At 37.4% G+C, this 26,918-nt stretch overlaps 1 protein-coding gene across 2 annotated transcripts in view; it reads right to left on the bottom strand.

Moving 5' to 3' along the window:
• SI (sucrase-isomaltase) overlaps positions 1–26,918 on the bottom strand; it is a 50,088-nt gene that overhangs the window by 11,897 nt on the left and 11,273 nt on the right. For both annotated transcript variants that reach the window (XM_075157444.1, XM_075157443.1), the window contains 29 exons: positions 26,706–26,818; positions 25,788–25,913; positions 24,808–24,939; positions 24,508–24,627; positions 23,171–23,284; positions 21,533–21,617; positions 20,794–20,911; positions 20,235–20,406; positions 19,434–19,550; positions 18,716–18,870; positions 18,067–18,151; positions 16,724–16,780; positions 15,980–16,104; positions 15,510–15,598; positions 12,701–12,750; positions 11,196–11,366; positions 10,152–10,301; positions 8,321–8,530; positions 7,332–7,486; positions 6,141–6,309; positions 5,172–5,268; positions 4,952–5,064; positions 4,725–4,850; positions 3,783–3,911; positions 3,559–3,666; positions 3,213–3,275; positions 2,819–2,953; positions 2,225–2,309; positions 1,165–1,303 (listed from right to left, as the gene is read on the bottom strand). In XM_075157444.1, coding sequence (XP_075013545.1) covers positions 1,165–1,303; positions 2,225–2,309; positions 2,819–2,953; positions 3,213–3,275; positions 3,559–3,666; positions 3,783–3,911; positions 4,725–4,850; positions 4,952–5,064; positions 5,172–5,268; positions 6,141–6,309; positions 7,332–7,486; positions 8,321–8,530; positions 10,152–10,301; positions 11,196–11,366; positions 12,701–12,750; positions 15,510–15,598; positions 15,980–16,104; positions 16,724–16,780; positions 18,067–18,151; positions 18,716–18,870; positions 19,434–19,550; positions 20,235–20,406; positions 20,794–20,911; positions 21,533–21,617; positions 23,171–23,284; positions 24,508–24,627; positions 24,808–24,939; positions 25,788–25,913; positions 26,706–26,818 — 3,508 coding nt within the window. The remainder of the gene's footprint in view (positions 1–1,164; positions 1,304–2,224; positions 2,310–2,818; positions 2,954–3,212; positions 3,276–3,558; positions 3,667–3,782; positions 3,912–4,724; positions 4,851–4,951; positions 5,065–5,171; positions 5,269–6,140; positions 6,310–7,331; positions 7,487–8,320; positions 8,531–10,151; positions 10,302–11,195; positions 11,367–12,700; positions 12,751–15,509; positions 15,599–15,979; positions 16,105–16,723; positions 16,781–18,066; positions 18,152–18,715; positions 18,871–19,433; positions 19,551–20,234; positions 20,407–20,793; positions 20,912–21,532; positions 21,618–23,170; positions 23,285–24,507; positions 24,628–24,807; positions 24,940–25,787; positions 25,914–26,705; positions 26,819–26,918) is intronic.

Genomic DNA, 26,918 nt, shown 5'->3' with positions numbered 1-26,918 from the left:
TTTCCCTTTTCACTACTACTCCATTTGTTTTAAATAGAGGACACGATCAAGCCCTTCTTAAATTTACATTGTTAAAAAACTACATTCATTTCCCTCACTAGATGCATAGCGTAAGGCAAAAAGAATATCAACGCTAGGAGTAAACCAGGCTATCCCAGCAAAACCTACAAACAAAAAGTATTTTATATTTTAATTACAGTAATTATTGAGACTATCATTGAGTAACTACTGTTCCCAACAGCAGATCAAAATGTTCAGACCTGTTCTCTGTTCTGCCTGGTGAATTAATACCCGAGCGGTGTCTTTTGACTGACTGCCCTCGTTTACAATGCAGAGCATCGCCCCGGGACGGCCTTGGTGGCCGTCTCATAATAGAAATCTCTGCTGAAAAGGCAACACGTTGTGTTTGAATGCGTTGCGACACGGAAACGCTCGATGGCGACTAATTACACCCAAACTAAACTATACGAGAAATAGCACCGTGGCCATCAGCAGCTAAGCTTGCACAACATAACATTTGTACGGATGGAGTCCTCAGAACTGGTGTACCAAGAATCGCTCCCGAGCTAGGCGAGCAATAAGTTTCTTTAGTATCAGACGTGGGAAAACTGTCTTTAAAAGGTTCCTTGAAAACTGTGTCTGCTCAGGGTCAGTGATTTTAAAGCGGCTAAACTCAAAATAAAGACTTTGCCTGCTTGTCCTGAGACAGTCAGTGATGCAGCTGCAGGTGTAGACGTGCTTGAGTGGGTGTGGGTTTTTTCCTGGCTAGCTCCAGTGGCAGGTGGTCTTTATCCCAGGGAAACCAAGGAAGCACAGCTTCAGCTCAGACCTCTGCAGACGCACCTCACCTTCTCCTGCACGTCCTTTCCAGCCGCTCAGGTTCATACCACCCGGCTTGCACCACGGGTGAGATCACTGCGCTAACTGAGCGGTAACGTGGCTGAAATACCAACTGCAAGAGCTATCGCACTGCTGCTCAAACTTCTGAACATCAGAACATGACTTCTAGCTGAATTGAAGAATTGAGGATACTAGAATGAAAAGAAAGACACCTCAGGTATGTTAAATAAACTGATGAAAGTTTTGGCCATAAGAGTGTAGACACAGAATGTTCATTTGTAACAGATTTTGGAGACATCAAGAAAGTATACAAACTTCACTTACTCTAGGGTAGGTTTTGTTTGTGACCATCCATAAAGACTGTGGACATCGTAGTGTCTAACAGGGGTACCATCTGGAAGATATTGTTGACCTTCCATGCATGGGGTTTTGACAGTTAACCCATCTGACCGGTATCCCAAATCTAATGGAAAGGGAAAAAAAATATTTATTTTTTAACAAAGAACGTTCAATAATGATTTTAGTTACCTTTTCTTAATGTTCATAATCTCTTTGTCATTCACTCTCTTTTAGGCATGTATACTGTCATTTATTTATTCATGATTATAAAAATATCATTCCCAGTTTTCTGAACAGGAATATTTCTAATATTCCTATGTAGGCATCTGGGTCTGTAAGTGTGTTAATAGCTGAGTTACAGATGCTCTTACTGAAGGGGCTCAAAGAGCAAACAGATATATCCAAATTCAGAAGAGGTTGTAAATCTTTGTAAACACTGTCACATCATCCATATAAACAGAAAAATGGGGAGGGGGAGGGGGGTATTAACTTCCTGACAATTCTTGAAAATTCAGTTATGCATAATAACTGAAGACAACTGTAAGTAGTAGGAGTATGCTAATAAACCATTAACAAATAATTACTAATTAGTATTACTTTACACTAGTACTTAAGTAAAGCCAAACTAAGATAGCTAAGTATTTCAAGTATAGACAAAGTATGACTGTATAGACAAATGGTAATGAGAGGAGACACAAGGATATTTTCTAAATTTTTAATTAACTGCATTATTCATCTGAGAAAACTGCAAAACAGAGAACTATGTTCTCTACCATGCCTAAAACACCTAGATATAAAATAGGTATCAAAATCCATGTGCAGGCAAGTAGCTGAAAATAACTCTAGTTTTTAAAAGTGCCATGCAGTTACTGCTCCCACTGAAACAGATGGAGTTGAAGTGTGCCAATAATCCCAGAAAAGAAGGGCCTCTTTCAGTTAGGAATTGTAGTTTTATATACATAACTTTAGGCATTTACACCACATATAAGAAATTACATAGTAACCAGAATGACCTAAAACGGTTTTAAGGAGTGATCAGACTTACGAGGTATATATGGTGGCATATTTAGGAGGTCATTTCTACAGCCATCAATGGCGCCGTTCAGAAAAGCCGCTGGTTCATTCATGTCCTAAAAACATAAAGCAAAACCTGATTGTATTTGCTTCAAACCTACAAACCACACTAAATTCTAAACTACAAACAAGCAGCATTGTAGAAGTCCCCAGGAGCCCTTGCAGCTGCAGTCTCAGTCTGCCGTTCTGTGTTTTCCTGGTACCTTCACATGTGGCATGGTGCAGGGACAGGGAGCCACAAAGTGTTTCAAGGGAAGAACAGTGAGTCTGGGTTCTGTTTCCCCTATGCAAACAGTGTCACAGTGGAGGGAGAAAGTCACGATATACCGAGGCAGTGCAAGTGTACAACCTAGAGCTGAAGTGGTGCCTTTGGCTGGGGGCTCAGGTTCTGCCTGCTGCTCTGCTTGCTTTCCCTTCAGCCTGTTCTTTTATTTTGCTTAATGGCAATTTAATGCCAGATACCCTCTGAGCTTCAACAGCAGTACATATACTCTGAAGTGTGGCCCTCTCCGCTAGTGTCTGGCAGAGAAAAAAATCCAGAAATCAAATGTATTTCTACACTTACAATCCACAGGCCATCAAACTTGATGCTTCTCGAGGGGTTGATGGGATTGTTGTAGAACTCCAGGATTTCTCTCTTCCACCACGCCACTGTGGAATTGCGGAAGAAGTCTGGAAAAGCAGCATGTGCTCCGTAGATCTGTAAAAATAGTAGGAAAACAAAAGAGATACAGGATTGAAAGCATCCCACTGTTAAAATGGTGGAATTTGTTTAAAAAATTAAAAAAAAAAAAAAAATTACTTGTTCACTAACTTTTTTGGCTCTGTTAGGAAGGCTAGCCAGTTACTGCACCTTATTCCTTCCACAAGATTTATCAACTAGTTTGCTGTTATTTTCCTTAATTAGTGTGCTGCTCTGTCTATATTTGAGTGCATAACCAAACCAGATCAATATTTACCTGTATTTGGGTTTGCTCAGGCAGTGACTCATTGACTTGTACATTGGGAAGAAATGGCCAAACCTAATAGGACAAAGGACATTTTAAAATAATCAAACCACACTGAATATAAACTGAGCATTAGCAACAGACAGATCTAACCGTTCTTCCCTGATACCTATGTGAATAACAACACAAACTGAAGACAATTCAGTTTGTAGTATTTATTCAACGTGTCATTTACAGCCAGGCGTGAAAATACCATTAGCAGACTTTCCCCCTATGGCTAGCACTGAAGTCTAGGCTGACGTGTTTCTCACCCGGATACAGCATGCCTCTACTGTCATCAACTTTTTAAGAACAGTACCTTGGAATATATAATGTCATTGGTATTGGGCCATTTTATGAAGACATCATCCTGCACACCTCTTGAGAAGGTAGGATAATTGGTTTCATTTCCAGAGATGGTTGGATCCTACAATTAAAAACACTTTACCGTCATGCTCAAAAAACAAGTTCAGAAATGCTGTTGCATATATTCTGCATTCTGCAATGATATATTGAAATTTAAAAGCAGCAATCAAAACTGACCAGGATAATGATAAATCTCATTCCTTCTTCTTTTATTCTGTTAATCAGAGCTGGTAATCCAGCAAAACGTGTGCCAATGGTGAAGTCCAGTTGCCTTTCCATATGGTCAATATCTACATATTGGACATCCTGCAGTTCACAAAAACAATTAATGTAAAATTATTTTTTTTCCTTTTTGCCAAATACATGTTTATTGAAAATCTGCCAAGATAAGTAAACTACTGAACTTTTGAACTGTAAAATTGGAAGCAGCTGTAACTTTAGGCTAAAGCTGTTAAATGAATATTACACAACCTATCAGCAAGTCCAATACAAAATAAACCTTTCACTACTGTATCTAGTGTGAGGGTATAAATTAATACATGATAGAGAAAAAAGTCCTGGATTTGTACATAGGTGTATGTACACAGAAACTGCACATAAGTTACCATATCTATAAGGAAACAGTGGAAACTGTTGTTCTGTATTTAAATAGTGATGTTAATTACATTTAAAATGAAGAGTCACATTCAATTTACAGCATAATTTCGTTAGATCTACGTGTTATTCCAACTTTCCCAACAACCTGTGCCAAATCATAGCTGACTTGACACAGAGCAATATACCATTGAAATGATGCTGCTTCATTTTCTTTCCTGCTCTTTTTTCTTGTTGATCATTGCTCCTCCATAGCCACCGTGGCGAGAGTCCACAACTGACTAAGGCATCTGCGTGCTTCTTTGGAATGAATGATAAGGAAAATAAAGCAGCCTGATGCCTACATTTAACATGGCACAGAGTGTGCAGAGACGTTCAGCTCTGGCATAAAACATAGTCTGCTCTACTCTACCATGGTGGTGGTTTTTTTGGTTGGTTTTTGATTTTGTGTTTAAATGGTCTTAGTTAATACTCTGAAGCCAAAAGTTCAGGCATGAGCTCAAATGTTAACTGCTACCAGCGTACATAGGGAATCCCAGCTGCCTTCATGCCCTCCACCAGCTGGGCGATTTCCGAGTCATTCCTGTATCCATAGCGGCACAACTGGAATCCCAAAGACCAGTAGGGTGGCATGACTGGTCGTCCAATCAGCTAAAAATAAGAAAGAATATTTGTATGAGTAGATGAAAACAAAACAAACTAACCAACCAAACAAAACACAGCATTAGTTTGTAATAAAGTAAGAATCCTACTGCAGTGTACTCCCGAACAACAAGTTCAGGTGTTGGGCCCAAAACCATGTAGAAGTCAAGAATTCCTCCAATGGTGCGGTACGTCAGGGCAGGGGTCGGCTGGAACGTCACATCTGGAAATGGGGAGAAGTGAAATGAGAAAAGGATGCCTGGATTCACCACTATTGCAAAACACTGACCATAAAAATAAAATACATTGAGAAAATAAAGGTTTTCTTACCCATTGCATTGCTGTTAAGCAAGAGAACTCCATGGGCATTGCCATCTTCTTCAAGAGCCATGTAAAATGGCTGATAACCATAGGAATTCAACTTGTACTGCAAACAAAATAAAATACATTCTACTAGGGAAACATCACAAACATTCACTTATTTACATTTGTTAATAAATTTAATAAAAGATGAGATACACAACTGCCAAACACACAACAAATAAACTCCAAAATTATACACTTACACCCTACATACCTACGAAACACCTACAGAAGAGCACTTTCAACTTCACAATTTGAGTCAGTCCTGTTCAGACTGACCAGGCAGGAAGGAAAGCAAAGGTATTGCTGCCTTTAAACCTCGCTAATGAGAAAGTGTTCCCCCAGGACAAAACTTTCCCTTCTTTTCAAACAGTAGCAGGTGTCTATATGATCAGGAGATACTGGTGACATTCTGTTATCTTTCATTTACTCAAAAATATATTGAAACCTGAACTGGAAATTAGAGCGATAATTAACCACCACTATTTCATTGGTCATTCCCTGCAAATTGCAAACATTGTGCTATCTTGCAGGAAATAACACAAGTATACACATAAGATTTCTGATTTACCTCTCTAAGTACTAATTTAATCCCAAAGTAGTGGGAGTTGTCCTGGCTCATGTCTAGCTTTCAGAATAATTCGCTGAGAAGGAAAAAAAAAAAGGAGGAATGTGCTGTTATTTCTAAGCGATTTGTTGTCTTCTGACATCTGACTCAGGGCCTGAGCTCCACACATCGGTCCCGCTGGTCACAAACAAATAGGTTTAGAGAAGACCATTGCCATTGAGACACCATCCAAATTATAAGTCATGATAAATACGACCAAAGGCAGTGTGTGTCCAGTACCAGTGGACATCCACTGGACTTTAAAGTCCTGCCGAACACCTCTGCACTTTAGGCTCATTGGTCCAAAAGCTACATTTGCTTCTACTTACAGTAGAAGGCTGATCCCTTGTGAACATTCCCCAAGTGTGCCAGCTCATGTTACGTCGAAACATGGTGTGGTCAGTTTCTCCAAATCCATATATATACTGGGATGCTAAGCGGGTAGAAATCTGAATGAACATGTCGCTGAACGTGAAGGTGGGCAGCTGTGAATCCCAGCTAAAACGGAAAGAGGAAAATAAAAAAACAAAAAAGTGTCTTCAGTGCCGTGTTTAGCTGGCAGACACTTTTTTTTAGGCTACTCTTTTTCTTTGAAAAGCTCACTCTTCAGTAAAGGTGGAATAAAACTGTTATGGTTATCAAGAAAACTCAAAGCACGTGAAATGGGGATGTCTAAAAATTTGATACACAGTTTAAAGACACAAAGTCCTCTGTGTCTCTCAGAGAGATATATATTATGCACAGGCATCATGCACGCCAAGTTGCATCATATTTTGGCAATTTAGTGAGAAAATGTGTCTCAGGAGAGTATGATCATATTTTCCTCCCAGACTGATCCTTGGTGCCACCTGGAATATAGTAAATAAGGTGCTTTTTACAGTTCACTGGGCTTTTTTATGCAGATTACACTGAAACTGTATTCATAGGTCTCATTTCTTGTAAATCAGCATCTTCATAGGCGGAAACCAAACTGCAACCTGATGGTGCTCTGCCAAAGAATTACATCATTCCAGGAAGCTGAATTGCAATTTGAATGATTACTCTGGCTGGCAAAAAGGAACTCAGTTTGCAATTAAGTTTTGCGTACTTTAAAAAATGACATAAGAATATTTTTTTTAATAAAAACCGTAACACATGCAACTGCTAACATCATTGGGAACTACACAGGAAACGGACTTTGGAGTTGTCTATGTTCTGCACTTCAACATGTTGTAGAGGACTTTTAGCAAGTGTCAGACTATGAAGTGACAGGAGAAAAACCTTAGATAATTACAAGAAAAAATAGGATATTGCTCGGGGCACCTTATCTGTCCTCCCCCTGGCCAGTGCCCTCATACAACGCAATGGCAAAGCCATCTCCGCTGGAGCAGCATCTGGCATTTGGGAGACAGAGCCATTTCATGGGAAGGATACAAAAGCCAGTCTTGAGGTACTTAAAAAGTAGTACACAAGAAAATGGTTTGGCTTGAAAGAGCTAACAAAAGCAAGTGAAATAATTAAATAAAATAATTATGGCTTACATGACTGTTCCTGTGCTTTTGCGCCGAACCTGTATACCAAATGGTTTTTTCTGAACTGTTACTTCATAGAGTCTTTCCTTGTCCGTGCTCCTTGGGGAGCTCGGGAGATTTAGTGGTACCGGAACCTCGTATCGTGCATTTTGATAATCATAAATCTATGAAGTAAAAATCAGTTCATTTCAATGAATGAGTTGTTTGAAATCTTACCTATAGTGATAGAAATCTGAATTAGTTAAAATGAATATAGAAAATTGTTGAAAACCCTTGCTGAGATGAGTATTTTCTTTCAAGACATATTCTTTAACCTATTCTTTCACAGTATTTGGTTTGGGAAAAAAAAACCCAAAACCTTAATGATTTATTTTGGATCAGGAATGACTTGTCTAATCATTTATATATATGAATTTAAAGTATATACCTATATTTAAAATATAGGGGTGTGTAAAAAGTATGGTAAATACTTTTCTGATTAATCTTTTAGCCAACTTTAAGAGATTCTTTTTAAAGTTTTCTGTATTCTGAAAGCTGATAGAAGATAGTTTTTGATGCTTGACCATTTTAAGGCATCACACTTATTTCATTATTATTAAATGAACAGTAATGAATTATAGTCTAAGCAATAGTGTATTAAAAATTTTAGAAGTAGAATGATTAATGCAAAAATAAACTGTACAGTCTTGATAATGCTTATAGATAAATTTACCTGTGTACTAATAAAATGTCTTTAGTTCCAAAGTTTCTGGTTGACATTATTCCATTGAGTCATATAATTTCATTGTAAAACCAGGTACAGAATTACAGGACAAAAAAAAGATATGAGCTAGGAGCAATAACAGCTACTTGGTTAGATGGAGAAACATACTTAGGCAAGGGTGCTACTGTCTGTGTAATACAAAATTGACTATAAAAAGCCCTTATAATTTCCATAAATAAGACTATTTTTAACAATGGGACATTACATACTCATAGAAATTCTGGAATGACATTACCTTAAATTGCAGCATGTGGTTGAGATGATATTTCACCTCCAAGCGTAGTGTACTAATTGGTATAGTGAAATTCTCATTAGCTCTGGTCTTGGCACTATTTAAGGTGAGGTTGGCTGCCAAGCCTGATGCGGTGTATTCTACTTTCTCTACAGAGTAAGCATTGTCAGAGCTGTAATAGCAGGGTGGAACATCCAAGTTTGATGTTACTTGCTGCAAACAGAAATAAGTTACAGGTTAGTGAGCTACACTGGCCTGCTGTATTTTTTCTTAGTTATTAGCATGGAATCCAAAACTCCCATGTTTATCAGATAGCTGTCAAATGTAGAATTTTGGGAAAAACTTAAAGCAACTAGTGAACAATAAAAGAAGTAATACAGAACCCATGGATCTCTACACTAAATCAGATATAATCAAACAACCGAGTGAAGTCTGTACAAATAGTTCAGTCAGCAAACTGAATCCTCGCACAATGAAGGTGGATTTAATTTCCCTGTATCTGTGATCTTCAGCTCAAATCCACAACATGGCTTAGTCTTGGCCTGTTGAAATTCCTAAAGCTTCCTCCCTTTTAATCCCATTGCTCTCCGGTCTCTGGCTCACACAAGGGGATGTGCCAAAAACTCATTAGATATTTAGGCAACATCAGATGAGACCTTTCCATTGGCTCTGTTCACACGAATTATCCTTAAAATATCCACTGAGAATTGCATCCTATTTATCTAAGATCTCCACACAGCAAGATCAGAATTACCCTCAGGTTCCTGCTACAATTGAACATAAGCACTCAAACTCCGTATTCTGAGGTTAGATGAGCTGATGTAGGTTAATGCATTAGCCTTCCACTTCTGGATACGTACCATTAATCCTGCCTAGTTGTTCAAATGAAACTATGACTGCTCCGCACATTTTAATTACTAATGAATATTTATTTATTCATCTGTCGTCATCAAATTCAAAGCACCTTTCCACTTGAGCAAGTGTTCAAAACATACCCAGTCCATAACAGGACCAGAATTTGATTCCACACAAAAAGCCATTTCCAAATGTCCAAAATTACAAACAATATTCCTGATAGTGCAACAAAATCAGGACAGTCCATCAACCACTTCAGCTGTTGCTGGTTCAAGAGTAGCTAGCAGAGAGTTTTGGTCTTCATGCCTAGGATATATGTTCAGGCTGTAAAATTTAGATTTAGAGAAGCATGGAGTAATTTCATTGGAGGGACCCTCTGAAGTTCAACTCTGCCAGGGCATGCTGCTCCCATGTACCCTGAGATATTAATAAATAAAACTATGAGGTAAAGAACTGCATGTTGGGGATTATGATTTGGAAATACCTCCTCGACATGGATATAAACAATTAAGATCACATAGGAATCAACATTTCCAGGGGGATTCAAGGATTTCTTCTCAAACAACTCCAGACGAGTCGGTTTGACTTAAAATGTGCCTCAGTGACTATGAAGGTGAGACAAAGGGGATAAGCCTTTCAGGCCACAGTGAAGCAGAAGGTGGTAGCTGAAGATGTTCATCTCAAGCCTATTCCATTTTTTCATAAAGCTAATATTATTTCTTTCCATCTTTCAAAAAACACCACATTTTTCCTCAATTTCTGATATACTTTGGAAGAGCTTACACGGTTGCCAACTACCTTAGTTTTAGTGAGGGAAATAAAATCTGCTAGTACAGGCCTGCTGCTGTCTGAGCCCCCACTTTATTTAAATCTGACAAATCTGCCAGACTATTTTTTCCACTGTAACAACTATAACGAGGAAGCTATGATTCTGGAAACACTTCTGTCTCATCAGTTTAGAGAAATCATTTTTGCTTACTTCCCAGACACAGCCAAGTTGTTCACATTTTTCTTGTGTTGGATCGGGACTGGGATAACAATTAAACCTTTCATTGACACTCAGTTGTTGAGTCCATTTTACTGTGTAAGATTTTCCCAGTTCAAGCTGAAGTCCTGTTATATGAGCAACCTATAAATATTAAACAATAAACAGTTATTAAATCCCACATCACAATCATCTTTCCTTCAGTCAGCAGAGATGCCGGTCCTCAGTTGCTATGTGACAACTCACAAAAAAACCTGTCCTGTAACATTTGATATAGCCTCACTTTTACAAATAATACACAATTGATATTCTTGCAGATAAAATCTGAAAAATTAAGAATCTAAAAAAATAGAGTCAACCCCACAGCTTCCTTGGAAGCAAACAGGAATAAAGATAAGGGCAATGCTCCTTCATGTTTTGAAATATGAATGCAAGAGGTAAGAAAAAGTTAAAATATTTTTATTTTGATTAGTAACTGAGATTACATAATGGGTAACTCAGGTGCTTGTAATAATTAAAGAGGGTGTACAATGCAAGTTCAAAGCAATGCCAGCACTATCCTCGGTGTGGGAAAGCACTTTCATGAAAGCTTCCTGCAAGCAACAGCATGTTCACTTGCTTTGCACATGAAAGATGCTGTGTTGCTGCTTTCCTGTATTCATCCTGTGAAAAACTCTGTATAAAGTGATTTTGTTTTAAAAATCAATGCACAAATACTCATCTAAACCATACATACTTTGTATCTTCCTCCAATATCAAACAAAATCACAAAGCTACTCTTCCTCTTAGAAATTAAATTTTGCTACATGAATAACTGTATAACTAAACTTTCTGTAGCACTGAGGGTCTGCGAGCAAAACTTAGATGCACTTTCTATGCAGCTGAGTTGAATGCAATTGTAATTTTTTTCTGTAATAAAATACACGGTGTATTCCGTTGAAACAACATTAGTACTGAGTACTGTTCTTAGCAATATATAAAATAACGGTGATGCAATTTCAAAGATGTTTACTTCCCATTTTCCTGTTATTGTTTTACCTTTTCAAGAGGATAATAAGTGATATTAAGTGGGAAATTTTCCACAACATTGTTCTGAGATACAGTAACTGCTGTTATTTCCTGGAGCGCTCCCAGTATCTTGATTTCTTCAAATTTCAAGTTGTTTGGATCAGCATAATTGCTGTTTATAGCATTCATTTGAAGAACATTCTGAAAAATAATATAGTGATCACATTCTTATAAAAAAAACTGCCAAAAATTCTCCTGATTTAATGTTTTTTTCTAATTAGATCTTCATACTCTAGCATAAAGTAAGCCAATACCTTTTTCCTAACATATTAATTATTGTCCTGCTTGTTGTTCTACAATAATGCTTTTCTAACATATATGTAATATGCTTCATAGTTGTTTCAGCTTCCTTTTTTTGCTTGTTTTGGAAAAAAGAAAAGGCTGACACGGGTCTGTGACAGGGCAGATAACCTCTACTCAGCCGTGATCTCCCCGGGACATAACCAGTGAAGGTTCATATTCACTTTTCCTGTTATAAAAATACCAGTTCCTATTCAATTGCATTAGTTATTATTAGATTAAGAGTCCAAAGAGAGGAACTGTACCATGGCTGTCACAAATGCCAGTGTGTAAGTTTCTTATTACTCTCCATGTGAAAGTTTATGTTAATTTTTAATTCAACATCATTACAGTCAACTGATGATTTAGCTAAAAGAGTTTCAAACACCAGTAGTAACTGAGGTTTCTTATCTACAAATGATTACATGATTACATATTAATGTAATGATTAAAGAAAATAATTAATGCATGTGCTTCCACCTTCTATTCCTTTGCTTCCACTCCCATGTTTCTATGCATTCTCTCTCAGTTGTTGCCTTGCTCTTTCACCATGGCAAGGGAAAGAATACCTTTAGCAGATATTATTATTATACCAAAAATATGTTATCATATTACTTGGAATCCTTGTCATATGATAGCTCCGGACAATATTGAATAGAAACACTATGTGGACTTCACTCTGCCATAAATTAACCCTGCCAAGGCAGTTTCAGCTTAAAAAAATTTAAAAACTAAAACTTAGTCATGAAGTAGATTCTGTGGGTTCAGACAAGGCATAGGTCTTCCTCTCACCCTTTGGAAACATTCAGCTATATTTTTACAGAGATTTTTTTCAAATTTCCAATATTTTGAGAAGCCCAAACACTACATTCACCTCCTTTCTGACTCTGTTTTAACCTGCTACTGATGCTTTATAGTTCTCTTGCTCAATAAATATTGCTGCTGAGTTTGTTATGTGAAAGGAAACAGGAGTTCTTTAGATACTTATATTAACTGGGAGAAGAAAAGACAAACACCAGATTTTCATCCCAGTTAAATTACAGTATTTTGAACATAACTCCTCTTTGACTTTGTCAAATATTTTGCTTCTCAGTAAATATTATAGGGTAATAAGGAGGAAGAAAAAAATGCCCTTTGAAGATACTATTGATAAAAATTGAAAATGAAAATAAGACCATTTAAAATAAAATACTTACACTGGAAACTGTAAACTCATAATAAATGTAGGCTTTACTCTCAACTGTACCTAAAAGATAAAGAAAGAATTTACACCTGCAGTGCAGAAAAGAACAGCATTAAAAACAAGACTGTGTCACTGCTAGAGACCAATAAATTGCTCGTTATTATCATTACTGCACTCAGAGGCTGCACTGAGCAACCCAAATATTTACTAATGTTTCCTTGAGGAAGTGAAATTTCTTTTTTGTTTTGTTTTGTTTTTTTTTTTTTTTCCTTAGGCCAGTCTACCAGGAGATCTAATTTTCCAAATTTTTCCAAAAATTCATTGAAATCAGCTTTTCTGAAATGTACTAATTTTTTATTTTACTGTTATTCCTTCTTAGTGTCTCTTAAATGGAGACGTATGGCTCAAAGTTAATCCTTTAAAATACCCTATATAAGGGGTTTTCATGTAAAAATGACAATAATATTAAGAGTCTATTCCACAGAACCATAAAAGAGGAAATAATACAGCACTGGGAAAAAAAAAAATACAAAAGTTGAGTCAAGCAATCTGGTATTTTTTTCCATGTACGAAAAGAAAAACGCTGTCATTGCAAGCAAATTGTAAACAGTTTCCCTGAAAAGACTGCAACCTTAGTTTTGGGCAGGAAATAAAATCATAAGATGTTTTATTGTTTTGTTTCTCAACAAAAGTGCGTACAAAAATAGCTTTGTTATTTTAGGCCTTGACAAAGGAGTACATATAGCTATCACCCATACATAGAGCAACCACCCAAGGCCTTCAATATTTATGGCAGCAATAATCAGCCAAATCACAGCTCTATTTCTTAAAAGCATCCCAAACTTCCACAAAATTTAAAAAAGTAGAGGCTTGGAAGTTTTTCTGGGAGATATGATTGGTATAGTTAAAATAACAAAAGGCAGTTATACAGGTCAAATGCATAATGTAGAGGACAAGGTAGCTATGCAATTAGTAAAGGGGGGGATGCAATTTTGAACCCCAAGAGCTGCTTACTTTTATGGAAGTTTAGTCAGAACCCTGGACCCTGCACAAGTGAAACCAATAGATTGTGACTAAGGATAAAGGTAGCTTTTAGCAACTGGAGGATAAACCAGAGAAACTGGACTGCTTAAGCATCTAAAAGCTGGTTAGTTGTATCAGAAGACAGAGGTAAGAATGAACCAATTCAGATACCACCTGTGGATGGAGAGTGGTGAGGTTAATTCAGATGAGAAAATCTCTGTCATCTCCTGAACATGTAAAGATCTCTCCTGAAAACATGTATGCATAGTTAGACACCTTGTGTATAAAATACTTCCATGAATCACTGTCTGAAAGATCTCTACCTAATTTTCAGGATTATAAATTAAACATGCACATAATATTGTAGCATTATTTATTTTTACCTCAAGGGTAATATTACTCCCAACTTCATTTGTATCTGTACATTCTTACTGTTGCAGTTTTTCCTATTTTTTAACTATTTGATTCCAGTGCAGCTAAACAAAGCCCTGACACTTTTGCCACTGGCAGCAGTCTAGGACATGAATTAGAGAAGATCGGGTCTACTTGAAATGCAACAGTATTAACTGGCATATGCCATAAACCAAAAAGTCCTGAGCTCTGAATGTTATGGTTCGTTGCAAATAAAACAATAAAGTCCTTAAATCATTTTAATACAAGCTTGAGTATTCTGTAAAGGTTCTTAAAAAAATCATTTCAGATAACCCTTTGAACTGCTTGCTGACTTTTCTAAAAAGTATGTAATAAAGGACAAAGGCTGCAAAAGCATCCTAAAGGACTTAAGTACCCCAAATCCTTTTAGTTTAATGGAAACAAGATGCCGAACTAAATCCTCAGAAATCCCACAGAAAATCCCACAGTTCAAGATACTTCATTTTCCAAAATTTCCTTCATCTGAAGATTAAAATGAAGAAAATATCTAATTTTTGCAAAATTCTTCCATTGCTCTAGAATAAACTCTGCTTTCCTTAGACAGCAGGTATTCCAAAAGCACGTTTAACCTTAAATTACAGGTTTGTGTCTTTTTTTTTTTTTAAACTTGTCTTGAATTAAGTTGCGACCTTAATCTTACCCTAAACAAAAAAAAGTATGTTTGTTGTAAATTGTTTGACAGAAAAAAAACTGCTGAGGTAAGATACTGGTAATATCGATGCCAGTGCATCGCAACAGATGAGGTTGACAGGCCTCGGCATAATCATAGTGACTATCCCAGGGGGAAAAAAGTTCTCCGGCAGCTTTACTAAAGCTGAGGTTGGCAACATGACAAATATAGCCCGTACACGCTTACTCACGTGCTTACACACCAGTATGCTGTGGAAACCAGGTGGCATAAGAAACCTTGGCTCCAATACGGCATTTTGAGTTAACAAAATTTCTACTGTTTTCACAAGCAATTTAAATAATTCCAGAGAGTTAATAACAGTGCTAGTTTTTTCACCTTCTACCAATTCTTAGTGTCGAACACTAATTCTGTGTGTTCTTGCATCCGTTGAAACTAATTTGGATATATACAGGGATATATATCAATCTTGATAGCATGGTTTAACAGTCAGCATGCTAATGTACCAAACCTTTACATATTTAAGGCTATAGTGAAACCTGAACAAGAAAAAAATAAATTAATAATAATTACAGTTTTCCACTTAAAAGTGATGAAAAAGTATTGATGTACGAGCAAGTATTAATACCGTGTTACAACAATGTCTTATTCTTGCTCCATGAAATCAGCAGGAAGATTGAAACTTGTACGTATTAATGCTTTGTTACTCACACTTATTTCACTTTTGATAACTGCTCACCTGTAGATTCTCCATCATCCCAGAACAAGTCCCCAGAAGCTGCATTGTTATCATCCAGGGCAATTATAAGTCCCATTGGATTCTTGCGACTGTGGAAAGAAAGGGTTTGTGTCTAACACATGTAACAAATATCTAAACAGTCTGAATGCATCCTTCATGTTCATGTTAAGAACGTAATGCTCAACAGGGTTGCAGTACTTTGAGAATTGCCTTAGCTATTAGTCCTTCGTTGCCTTTCATTTTCATGTAAATGGATTCAAATACATAGCAAGTTTACAAAATGCTGTGCAAATAAACCTGTAATTAATCACTGAACCTGTAATTTAAGGAGTTGTGGAAGTGAGGTGTGGCTCACAGTTATTCCCATATTTCAAGGTGAAGATGCTAAATGCAATGGGCTGCTAGTAATTTGAAAGTCCTCAGCCCAGTCTTGAAAAAAAAATGTAAAAGCATTTGGTTTTGAAGCATACCTTGCAACTGTTGTGTTAGCTGGTTGCTGAGTAGGGTAAATATAGCCTCCTCTCAAATGAAGTCCCAGTTTGTCTGCTGGCAGGTACATACTGGCCCATTGTTTTCTTGCTGAGATTTTTCCCCCCTTATTGACAGGGATGTAAAAGAGAACGGGTATGTTGCATTACTCGCTGCTCTAAACGTTTTCTTAAGTCCTGAGGTTCATCTTAATGCTTAGAAAAGGCTTAAGTTATGTAAACATTTGTGTGCCAATGGGCACACAAAGATAAAACAACTGCATGTCAATATGATCTAATGTCACAAATCAACTTCTCTCACTATTTAGTTTTGGCTCAGACAACGCAGAGAGCAAGTCCTGTTGGGACTCTGACATGAATATGGGAATCTGATGTGAAAAATGTCCTTTTTCACCCATCAAAAGGATCATCACAGCAGCGTGAAAACTTATTTGCAGAAATGAGATTAGTAAACAATAATTGCAAACTCATATATTATAATTAGAATTATTCTATTTTATTTTATTTCAAACATGGTCTTCGCTAAAGTTTCCACTCAATGTGTCTTCCCATCTCTGTGCTTTCTTGAGGCGTTGATTCATGCACTTAACTCTTTACTCCTCGCCTCACCATTCCCTTCCTGTGGGCTTTATTTTAGGCCTCTGTCACCAGAGCAGGGCTGACAGTCTTACTTTCTCTCATAGCCATTTAGAAAATCTCCCCATAGTATCCTCTGCCTTTACCTACTGTATCATAGTCGTACCATACTGCATCAGGAATATATGCTCGAATTGCATCCACACCCTGAAAGGTGAACAAACAAATCACTTTCATACTTGAAGGCAACTTAATCAAATAAAATAAATTTTCCAATAAAACTAAAGTTCATATTGAGAAAATCATTGATACTTCTCCTCTTTGCTGTTTTCTTTAATGGTTTTTATGATCATGTCTAGAAAGAAAGACAGCAATCTAAGAACAATTTCTGCAAGGCTACTGGGAGACAACTGCATCGCGGCTCTACAATGCAGCAGCTCATTGTATGCAACCCAAAGGCACAATGCTTCAAATCCAGTGGCTCAGATCACATCCACAAGTATTTCTATATCTTCTTTATTTTCACATTTTTCTGGGCTGGCATCTTTCAGATTCTTGCTTTCCTTTTATGTATTTAACAAATGTTTTGTGTTTCTCCATGGCATATGTGTTACTGGAATTAACAATCATTATTTACAAGATTCTGCCACAGAATAAGCCACGATCTATTTGTTTTCTTGTTGCATCTTAGGCAAGCTGAAATGCAGCAAGAGAAGCTGATTCCGAATGAAACGCAGAGGTGATACAAGTTGAGGTGAATCAGAATATCAGACCAAATAACTTTGACTCCCTAGAGGATCAGAAAATAGGAGTGGGATTTAATAGCACAAAGTGCAAGATTTTCCATTTTGGCAGTGATAACAATATGCTGTGGGCTCTCTCACTGGAAGCAATAAATGAAGGAGCAAAAAAAAAAAAAAAAAAAAGAAGCAAAACCTAGGCTTGTTAAGAATCCGTCAACAGCCATAAGTCAGTAATGTGATGTACCCATGAAAAAATAAATATAATCTAAGGATCTAGCAAAAAACATGTTTGCCCTGGAGATAGAGCTGTTAATGCTAATAAACAAGGCCCTCTGCAATCTTTTTGCAAATAGAGTTTACAGGACTGGTCAAGACAGAAGAGTTCAGGCTAGAATAGGACCAGAGCAAATTTCCTGGGATTCTCAGGGAAATGGCAGAGCCTATTTTTGTGGTTTAGCTTGTTCAGCATAAAAAAGGAGGGAGAGTGTGATTTTGGCAGGAAATACATATATAGTAGAAGAGCTATAACCTTTAAGTTGAATAACAGAATTGCCACAAGACTGAACAACAGAGGCTCAGAACTGGAAGGTGGTTTCTAATCAGAGCAATAAAGGAATGACAGGAATAATGTACCTTGGGGATTTTATGCTGCAGTCCCCTGCCAGAGAAAAGAGCTGGAACTGGTGACTCGACATGTCCCTGTGCCCCATGAAGTGGTTATGAGATAGGTACCAAAACAGCCAGACCTACCGGGTCAAGTACAGGGGAAATAAGCAGCCCAGGACCCCACAGGAACTGCCTATCCACACTCCACGTCACTTCATCAGAGTAGAACCTGGGCAAACAGGAAGGATATAGCATTTACTGGTTTTTTTATGAACTATACCATCATCAGCAAATCCAATATTTCGGGGTACTGATTGTCTAAAATCATGACTGAAGAATGTCAGATCAAAATTGCCCCCCTTTTTTTTTAATCTGAGGCAATCTGAAGATGAGAAGGTAAGGTCTTACTGATTTAGTTAGTATTCTCTACACGTGTGAAATTGTAGGTGTGCGCGTGTTCTTGACACAGCTTATTCAAGAGTTTCCAGGCAAGGGAAACATATATTCTAATATATATATATGATGGTGGAGAATAACAATAACAATGACAATAACATCTTATAGCAACTCGTAAGAGTGACCGACAATAATATATGCGTATATGCAGAAATTAGAGACAGTTTCTGATTACTCTTCTGATCACTCCAAAATGGTATTTCATGAATGGAGAAGTTGTCTATATATATTCCAATGTGCATTTTCACAGACTGTGTTTAGATAGTCCCTAACAACATTTAATGTGTCTGATTTTTTTCTTCATAAAACTATCACTAAGGCTGATGAGTAAACTTACTCATGCAAAACTGGCCGTACAACTGTGTCTCCTTGAGTATGAGCTTTATAAAAGAGTGTATACAGGTAGGGCAGCAAAGTGTAGCGAATATTCAAGTAATACTTGGAGGTTTTCACCAAGACTGAATCAGGTCCAAACACAGCCGGATCCTGAGGCTGAAAACATATATCAGATTATTATTATTTTCATCATGCAGAAAACACTCTGCCAAACATGTGAAATGTGGCTGCTGTTTCAGAGAGGCAGAAATTCAATGGAGCACATCTGCACGGTGTTTGCCTTCAAGGTGGTGTCACCTGAGGTCCTACTCCTCCAGGCTGCCCGTGCTTTGCACTGCACGTCCCTCCTTGCCCATCTGGATTGAGGGCACAGCAGGGTTAGCCCGGGTTTCATCCTGGCATGCAATCAGGTGCATGCTAAAGGTCTCCCAGTAGTCAATCTGATGGGTCACACAGCAGTGTGTGCTTACCCTTGGTGGTAGGCACAACCAATGGTGATGAAACTGTTGCCAAACAAGCGTAGTCTCAAGTATATGCAATTAACCCTTATGAAGCTGAACCTCTCGGATCTAGGATTTCATAAAGAGAGCTTAAGGTTCTGCCATTTTCAGACTGGTCAGCCTCATAATCATCAGTGATAGTAATGATTACTAGTGATACTATTAAAGGGAATGTGGTAGTGTTACACAAAGCATTTTGTAAGAAAAAGCACAACTTACTATGAATCCTTCACAATTGTGATTCCTGGAAAATGGGTAAAATGCTCCTACTTGCATCCATCGTCTGCAAAGTTCTTCTGTGGTGTTGTCAAAGAAACCACAAATATCTGCTCCAATCTTTAAATGAAAACAGAATATGTTGGACAGGCAGTATGCTGGACCTCTAATCTCTACACAAAACTTCTCATTTTCAGAGATGCATTAATTCAACCTTCATTGCTAGCCAGAGTGACCGAGCCATTCAACACGCTTGTACCTTTCTTTTTTCAAGTTCAACTATGTTGTAAAAAAAATTAAACTGATTACTAGCTAACACTACCTATCATTTTATTTCTTCCAAACCTTTACCTTCCTATTTGGTGCTAATATGCATACATTAGGGAAAAAGCTCAAAAGTCATACAAATTTGAATCACAGAAAGGAATTTGGCTATTTCCCTTATAAATGGATGTCTCTATTTAATTTGAAATGATAAGAAAAACAGCAAAGTGTTTCACATTGCTCACTAGTGTTTAAAAATTACTAGAACTAGCAGGTAGCTTGGGATATATAAGATAACACGTTTGTTACCCACATTTATCTCACCATACACACACAACCACAGTAATCAAAATGTGGCCTAAACCAAAAATGAATGATTGGAAAAAAATGTTAAAACCAGATTCCTAAAGGGGATTAATTTGGAGCTGAAAATGTAAGATGGTTATCTAGATAGCATTTGATTAGATAATCCGTTATGGCAGAGGTGGAGTTACTGTTTATCCATATGTTTTGAAAGAACGTCACAAACTAATGTCATACATAAGGAATTCCAAAGAGGTTAAAGTCCAGCATTCCAGGTATTGCCCATTTTATGTGATCCCATGTTGCTGCATTATCTCCCAGCCAGTGTCCTGTGTGCTTTCCTGATCCAGCAAAAGTAGACCTTGAAATAAGGAAGCTTCGTTTTCCAGGAAACAGTGCTTCGATGACTCTTAAAAGGAAACGAGACTGGAATTATGCAAAGAAAAAAAGACAACTCGGACATCAATTGTTTTATATAAGGCAGTTTTACACTGACTGATTTACAATAATTACTCATCCCAGGGACATGGACTCCTTTACAGTTAACCAAGTATCTTTTAGCAAAGCTCAAGACATTAATTTTAAATAATCTTTCTATACAGCTTTGACAACCAATGTGTGGCTTTTATTACCAACTTTAGTTAGTAGATTTGCTTAAATATATTAGTTTAAATATAATCCAGTATTTTCCAGGAATTGGGTTCCTTTAGAAGTGAAATCTATTGCTGTTTTGGAAAATGCAGGCCATGTACTGTTCTGAAACCTTTTTGTAAAGATTTTAGGATGCATTCCTTACTTCTGTGTTGATATGGCCATGGAATATCCATAAAGACTGTGGACATCATAATGTTTCCCCCACTTCTGCACTGCATCCATACAAATCGTCTTGGAAAACATGAGCTTATCAAGAATACCTTCAATAAAGGAATACAAATATCACTTTTAAAGCACATTTAGATTCTGACTTCTTCCAATCTTTTCTTTAATGCACATTCATGACATTCAAGCCCTCTGTTCTCTTTAATGTTTGCACTAAGGTCAGTACTACTACTACAAAAACAAAATACTGCTCTTGGCTGCTGGTTTGATTCATCTTTGCTCTGTAACCTTTTCTACTCTTGAGCTTTGCACCCATGCAAGGAATAACTGAGAACTATGCTCTAAATTTCTGAATCATTATCTGACAACACGTTGGCAATAGTTACTTAAACCTACTAATTAATACAAACTATGAACTTCATTTTTGTTCTGCACACATCTCGAAAACTACTAATAGTGAAAGATGATCATTATATTATCAGACATAATTAAGACAACAACAATATTCAGTAATAATTTGAAAAGGGAAAAAAAACAGTTATACAAACCACACCTTCGGCAAGGGCCAAAGTATACCAGTATTTTCTTTCAATAATAATGTTCAAATTCCACCCATAAGAACTACACTAAAATCACTTTGCATCCTTGTAGCCAGTTGCACAGTAATTCATAAACTTTTTGATATTTTGTTTTCTGGTTAAAGTAGATGGACTTACTGGGAGTGAAAGGCGGATAGTTTAAGTCATTCTGCGCACAACCGTTTTTTGAGCCTTTAATGAAGTTGGATACTTCATTCATATCCTGAAAAGATAAGATGCAGATGGTAATAAAGTTTCCTCAAGTACGTTTTCCTAACAAAATCTTACGATCTATTCTCTTACCTTTTAAGGAATAATTACTTAGAACTACTACCATATAGTTAGGCAAGAACGATATAACTCAGATACTGACCTGGTCCATTCCTGTATTAATATATGTCAGTGTTGGACAGACTTTTATATGCAGGTGAGCGCCATGTCGCAAGCGCTGCACCTTATCCCTCCACAGAAGGAAATTGCAAAAGGTGCTCATTGTCCCTACCTATGACCAACTCCACACATCTCTCAAGGAAACGTCTTTGGTGTGGAGTGTGTGTTTGGAGAGAAATGCAGAACCAGCATCTGTACATTGTGACTTTCTGTCAAAATACACAAGGTGACTAGATATTCTTAAACATCTCCTGTATAATACTTTCCAAGCCATTATACATTCAAACTTTGCTGTCTCGTCCCATGAATATTTTATTTGGCAGTGCTGTAAGTGCATTTCTATGTACGTCCCTGAAGGTGCTGCAGGAAGAACATGCATGGAAGAAGAGAGCATCATGGAGGCACTGGAGTCTAGCGACCAATTTGCTTCACTCAAATTATTTGCTCTCTGTAAGAAAGCTGTGCAGTCTTACACTTCATAGCTTGACTTGATGGAACCACAGAGTCAGCAAAAATAAGTGAGAAAAACTCATTCTATCCCATAGCAGCTGAACGACTGTATTTTGCCATACAGGTTAATTTAAAATTGTTACAGCTTTTTAAAATGCATGGCAAAATATTCAATAGATTCTTGTTTTCTTTTTAAATATGTATTTATCTTTAAGTAAAAGGAAGTAGGAAAAACACAAAAAGAATAAAGGTGAGAAGAAGGCGCTGAGACAGGGATTGAGAAGTTTAAGTACAGATTTCCTTCAGGCACTCGCTTTTAGCAGCTTTACTATGGGATATTCCTTTAAAAAACTAATCTAGTCAGTCAAAATGGTTCTTAATCTCATCTGATTCCCATGAACTGTACCTAAAATCCACTGTGCCAGACTCTATTTTAGTCCTTTTGTGGGAGAACTTGTCTAGGGAGCCTGATTTTTCCAAATCCTTATCTGGAATAACAATTGTAGATGCATTAACTGGAAATTCCATGAGCTACTTGGAGCAAAGTTACATAGTTGTATGTATTATACCCTGTATTCAGGAGCTGTTCATTCACTGAGCAGGTATGCAGGTCTCCAAATATTGCCATTCTGAGTACAGGAGTGTGCTAGCATTTGCCTTTAGCAATGGTTCATCAGTTGAAGCATTTTAAAGTGTCACTGAACATCCAAAAAACAGCACACTGATCATTTAAAAGCCATGATTAAAGATTCAAATTAAAGTTTAAAATTCAGATTTGAATTGTAAATTCAACAGAAGACATACACATCCTGCGCTGATTTCAGGTTAGTAATAGTAAACATCCTTTTCAAATTCAATGCACATTGAATTTGATAAACATCTATCCTTGTTTATTTTTAAAAATAAAAATAAAAATGAAAGTTCTGAATTACTTACAATCCAAATCCCATCATATGGCACTACGTTATAAAACAGTTTGCATTCTTCCACCCACCAGCTAGTGCAGTCTGGGTTGGTGAAGTCTGGGAACACAGTTTCCCCTGGCCACACCTGCAATATTAAAAGGGAAAAAATTAATTAAACTTTCAATGATATTAAAAAGAGTTAATAGAATCATAGAACAGCCCAGGTTGGAAGGAACCTGGAAAGATCATCTGGTCCCACCTTTCACGGGAAAGAGAACCCAGATGAGATCATCTAGCACCCTGCCCAATCGCATCTTGAAAACCTCCAGTGATGGAGACTCTACCATGTCCCTGGGGAGAGTGTTCCAGTGATTGATTGTTCTCACTGTAAAAAATTTCCGGTGCAACTTGTACCTGTTGCCCTCGTATTCTCCGTGTGGCTCCTTGTGAAGAGAGCGCCTCTGTCCTCTTTGTAGCTGCCATTTAAGTACTGGAATACTGTGATGAAGCCCCCCCTGAGCCTTCTTTTCTCTATAAGAAAAGACCTAACTCCTTCAGTCTTTCCTAATAGAGCAGGTTCTCCAGCCCTTTGATCATCTTCGTGGCCCTCCTTTGGATCCTCTCCAGTCTGTTTGCGTCTTTTTTGAATTGTGGGGACCAGAACTGGACACAGTACTCCAGGTGCATCTTGGCAAGTGCTGAGTAGAGTGGGATGATGACATGTCTATCTCTGCTGGTAATGCCCCTGTGAATGAAGCCTGGGATCTGATTTGCCTTCATTGTTGCAGTAGCAAACTGCTGACTCATGTTCACCTGTTGTCCACCAGGACCCCCATAGTTAGCCATCGAGGGCAGTGCTAATATAGCGCTCCGATGAAGACTTTTGAACGAGAGACTGCTAGAGTGACAATAGCTTGCGTGCAGAAAGAAGGCAGAAAGAGTATGAGTTTCTTAACTTCGGAGTTTTCAATTGTTTTTCTTTTAAGTCATACAAGGAATAATACACAACAGAAAAATTTCTCAATAAAAGTTAAAATTATTAATTAAAAGGATAATGTGGGAGCTGGCTCTTCAATCGCTATTGAAAATAAATAGGAGCTGGCTGATGAGTTGTCCCTTGAGCCTTCAAATTACCCTAGTTTTCCTTTTTGTTTAATGTAAAAAATTGCAAAAAAAAAAAAAAAAAAATCAAGAAAGGTTGAGAAGTATCATATCTTAAATGCGACCTTATAAACTCTGTTCTCACTGGCAGGTGATTTTACTGAAAGAAGCAACTTAGAAAATGAGAGTTTAATGGGAGCCCCCTGACCTAAATTAAACCATAACAGTGACAACAGACCAAGTTCAAATTCATAAAAACGCTATTACCTCCCCAAGTAATGCTGTTACTCCATCTGATTCATTAACCCAGACTTTTTTGCTCTCTCCCCTGACGTAGCTTCCATACGGGCTACCATCAACTAGATTTTGTATGCTAATAGCAGGATCCTAAAAAAAAAATCAGAAAACAAAAAAATAAGAAGAAACCAGGATACACTTCATCAATTATTATAGACTACTAGAATGTTAGGCAATAAATGTAATAATTATATAGAATAAGCAAAGAAGAATAATAAACAGTTATAATGATAGTATTTACAAGGGAAAAAGAAATAGTTAAATGCTTACCAATATGATAATATATTTTTGTCCATAGTTGTGCATATAAGCTGCAAAATTAGGGAGATCTCGAAACTTCACTTTGTCATAAGTAAAATCTTTCTTTTCCTCCATATAGTCAATATCAGTGATCTGAGCATCCTGAAAGAGAAAGGAGTTCAGCTTTAACATAAGAAGTGATATGTAAAGATTTTGTATATTAGTCCAACACGATTTCTTCTGACAATTCCCATTTGTCCTATAGTGAATTTACCGTTGGGACTTTACTGCAGCCTGGCAGAAAGCATGCTGTCAGGACCACTTGCAAACAATGTGCATCTCATCTCATACTTACAGCCTTAATTAATGGTACTGACACATCTTTTGTGCCTAAAAACACCTGCATTTAACATTAACAGAATTTAAATGAATGAGTATATTGGCATCCTTTCTAATAGCCCCTGGACATGTGGCTATTTCATTGCAGTTGCTTGACTTCAAGAGCTGTCCCCTTAAATTCAAACATTTCTTCCTCAAATTTTAGCTTAACATTAGGGTATTTTTATTCTGTTTAAGCCATCAGGCTAATGTAATATGAAATTTAATTTTAAAAGTTAATTGTACTTTACCTTTGGATGTCAATTAAGAATAATATATGGTTCCATAATTGTCCACAGAACAATTAAAAAAAAAAAAAAAATCATGGATTAGGTAATATGAGAAGATAGGTGGATATAGTTGGAAAGTATAACTGAAAAAGTATTACAATAAAGTGCTCAAATATAACCTACTGTAATTAAGCCCCACCATGTCCCACATTCTGATAATGGGTCTACTGTTAAAATGCATAAAAACCTTTGACACTAGAAGCCTATATATTAGAAATTTACTAATTTAAACTGATGTGAAATGAACCAGTTGCGGAACACCATGGTCAGGATCTCTGGGTCATTTCTCCTGCAGAGCTCTGCCTTTACGAGGTTGCTGCCCTCCTCAAAAACCATACTTACATAAGGGAGCCCAATCGCTCTGTTCCTCTCCACAACTCTCTTCACCTCATCCAGAGACCCATAATTCCAGCGGCTGAGCTGGAAGCCCAGGCTCCAGTAGGAGGGCAATGCTGGCAGTCCCACGAGCTGCAAGTTGAGAGCAAAAATCCCACGCACGGTCAGTGGACACTGCGTGTGTCACCTCAGTGCCCATTTCCCTAGATCCATACTCCTCAAATCTATGTGAATAATATACACTAAGCTTAGTGTGTGAAATGAGCAGCCCACTCCCAAATGCAATATTTTTCTATGATGTTTTTAAATTTTAAAAATACAAATATTTTGGGACAATGACCATTCTTTAAGGTGTCACTGAAACATAACCAGATCTCAAGAAGTACAAAAGATATCAGTGATACTTTATGACCATAAAATCATGACGTACCTGTAAGCACATTATCTACCCTACAATATTGCCATATGAACAGGAATTTGACCTTATAACAAAAGAGTGAGCCCCAGCAAGGAAGCATAAGTTATTCCATGTAGACCACCTCTAGCTCCAATGACCACTGTCAGGCCATCCAGACTGATGAATTTAGCAGCTACAAACTTCTTGGGCCTCGAGCTGCTGCATGGTCTCTGTTCCAGCATCTCCAGCTAAAGTAGTGCTTATGTTTCAGCTGCCAGTAACAGGCCAGCTAAAAACATCTACACCCCAGCTTAACCCCAGCTAGCTATTACTAATGACAGCAGTCACATTAGGGACATACTAACAGCTATTCTTAGTTAAAAATATACTGAGTCATATTTTGAGTTAATAGATAACATAGTGAACACATACTGTCATACAAAGCAGGGAAAAAAAAAAACCACACCAAAAAATCCCAAGCACTTTTAAGAATCTGTTCAATGCATAGTCTTTCTAGCTAAAGGTACCTTCAGGTACTCCTGGACTACTTGCTCTGGAGTGTTCCCCAAGAACACATAGAAATCAAGGATCCCACCAATGGTTCTGTAGGTCACTGCTGGAGCAGGCTGCACCACAAACTCTGCCAGACAAGAGTGCACAAAACCAATTCTGAACACCAGCTAATTCTAAAACATTGTAATTTTCTAATTGATTATTAGAAAATGTACTTAAAACAATCC

This window comes from Calonectris borealis, chromosome 9 (assembly GCF_964195595.1).
Source record: "Calonectris borealis chromosome 9, bCalBor7.hap1.2, whole genome shotgun sequence".
Taxonomy (NCBI): Eukaryota; Metazoa; Chordata; class Aves; order Procellariiformes; family Procellariidae; genus Calonectris; species Calonectris borealis.
This window is presented reverse-complemented; position numbering and strand designations above follow the sequence as displayed.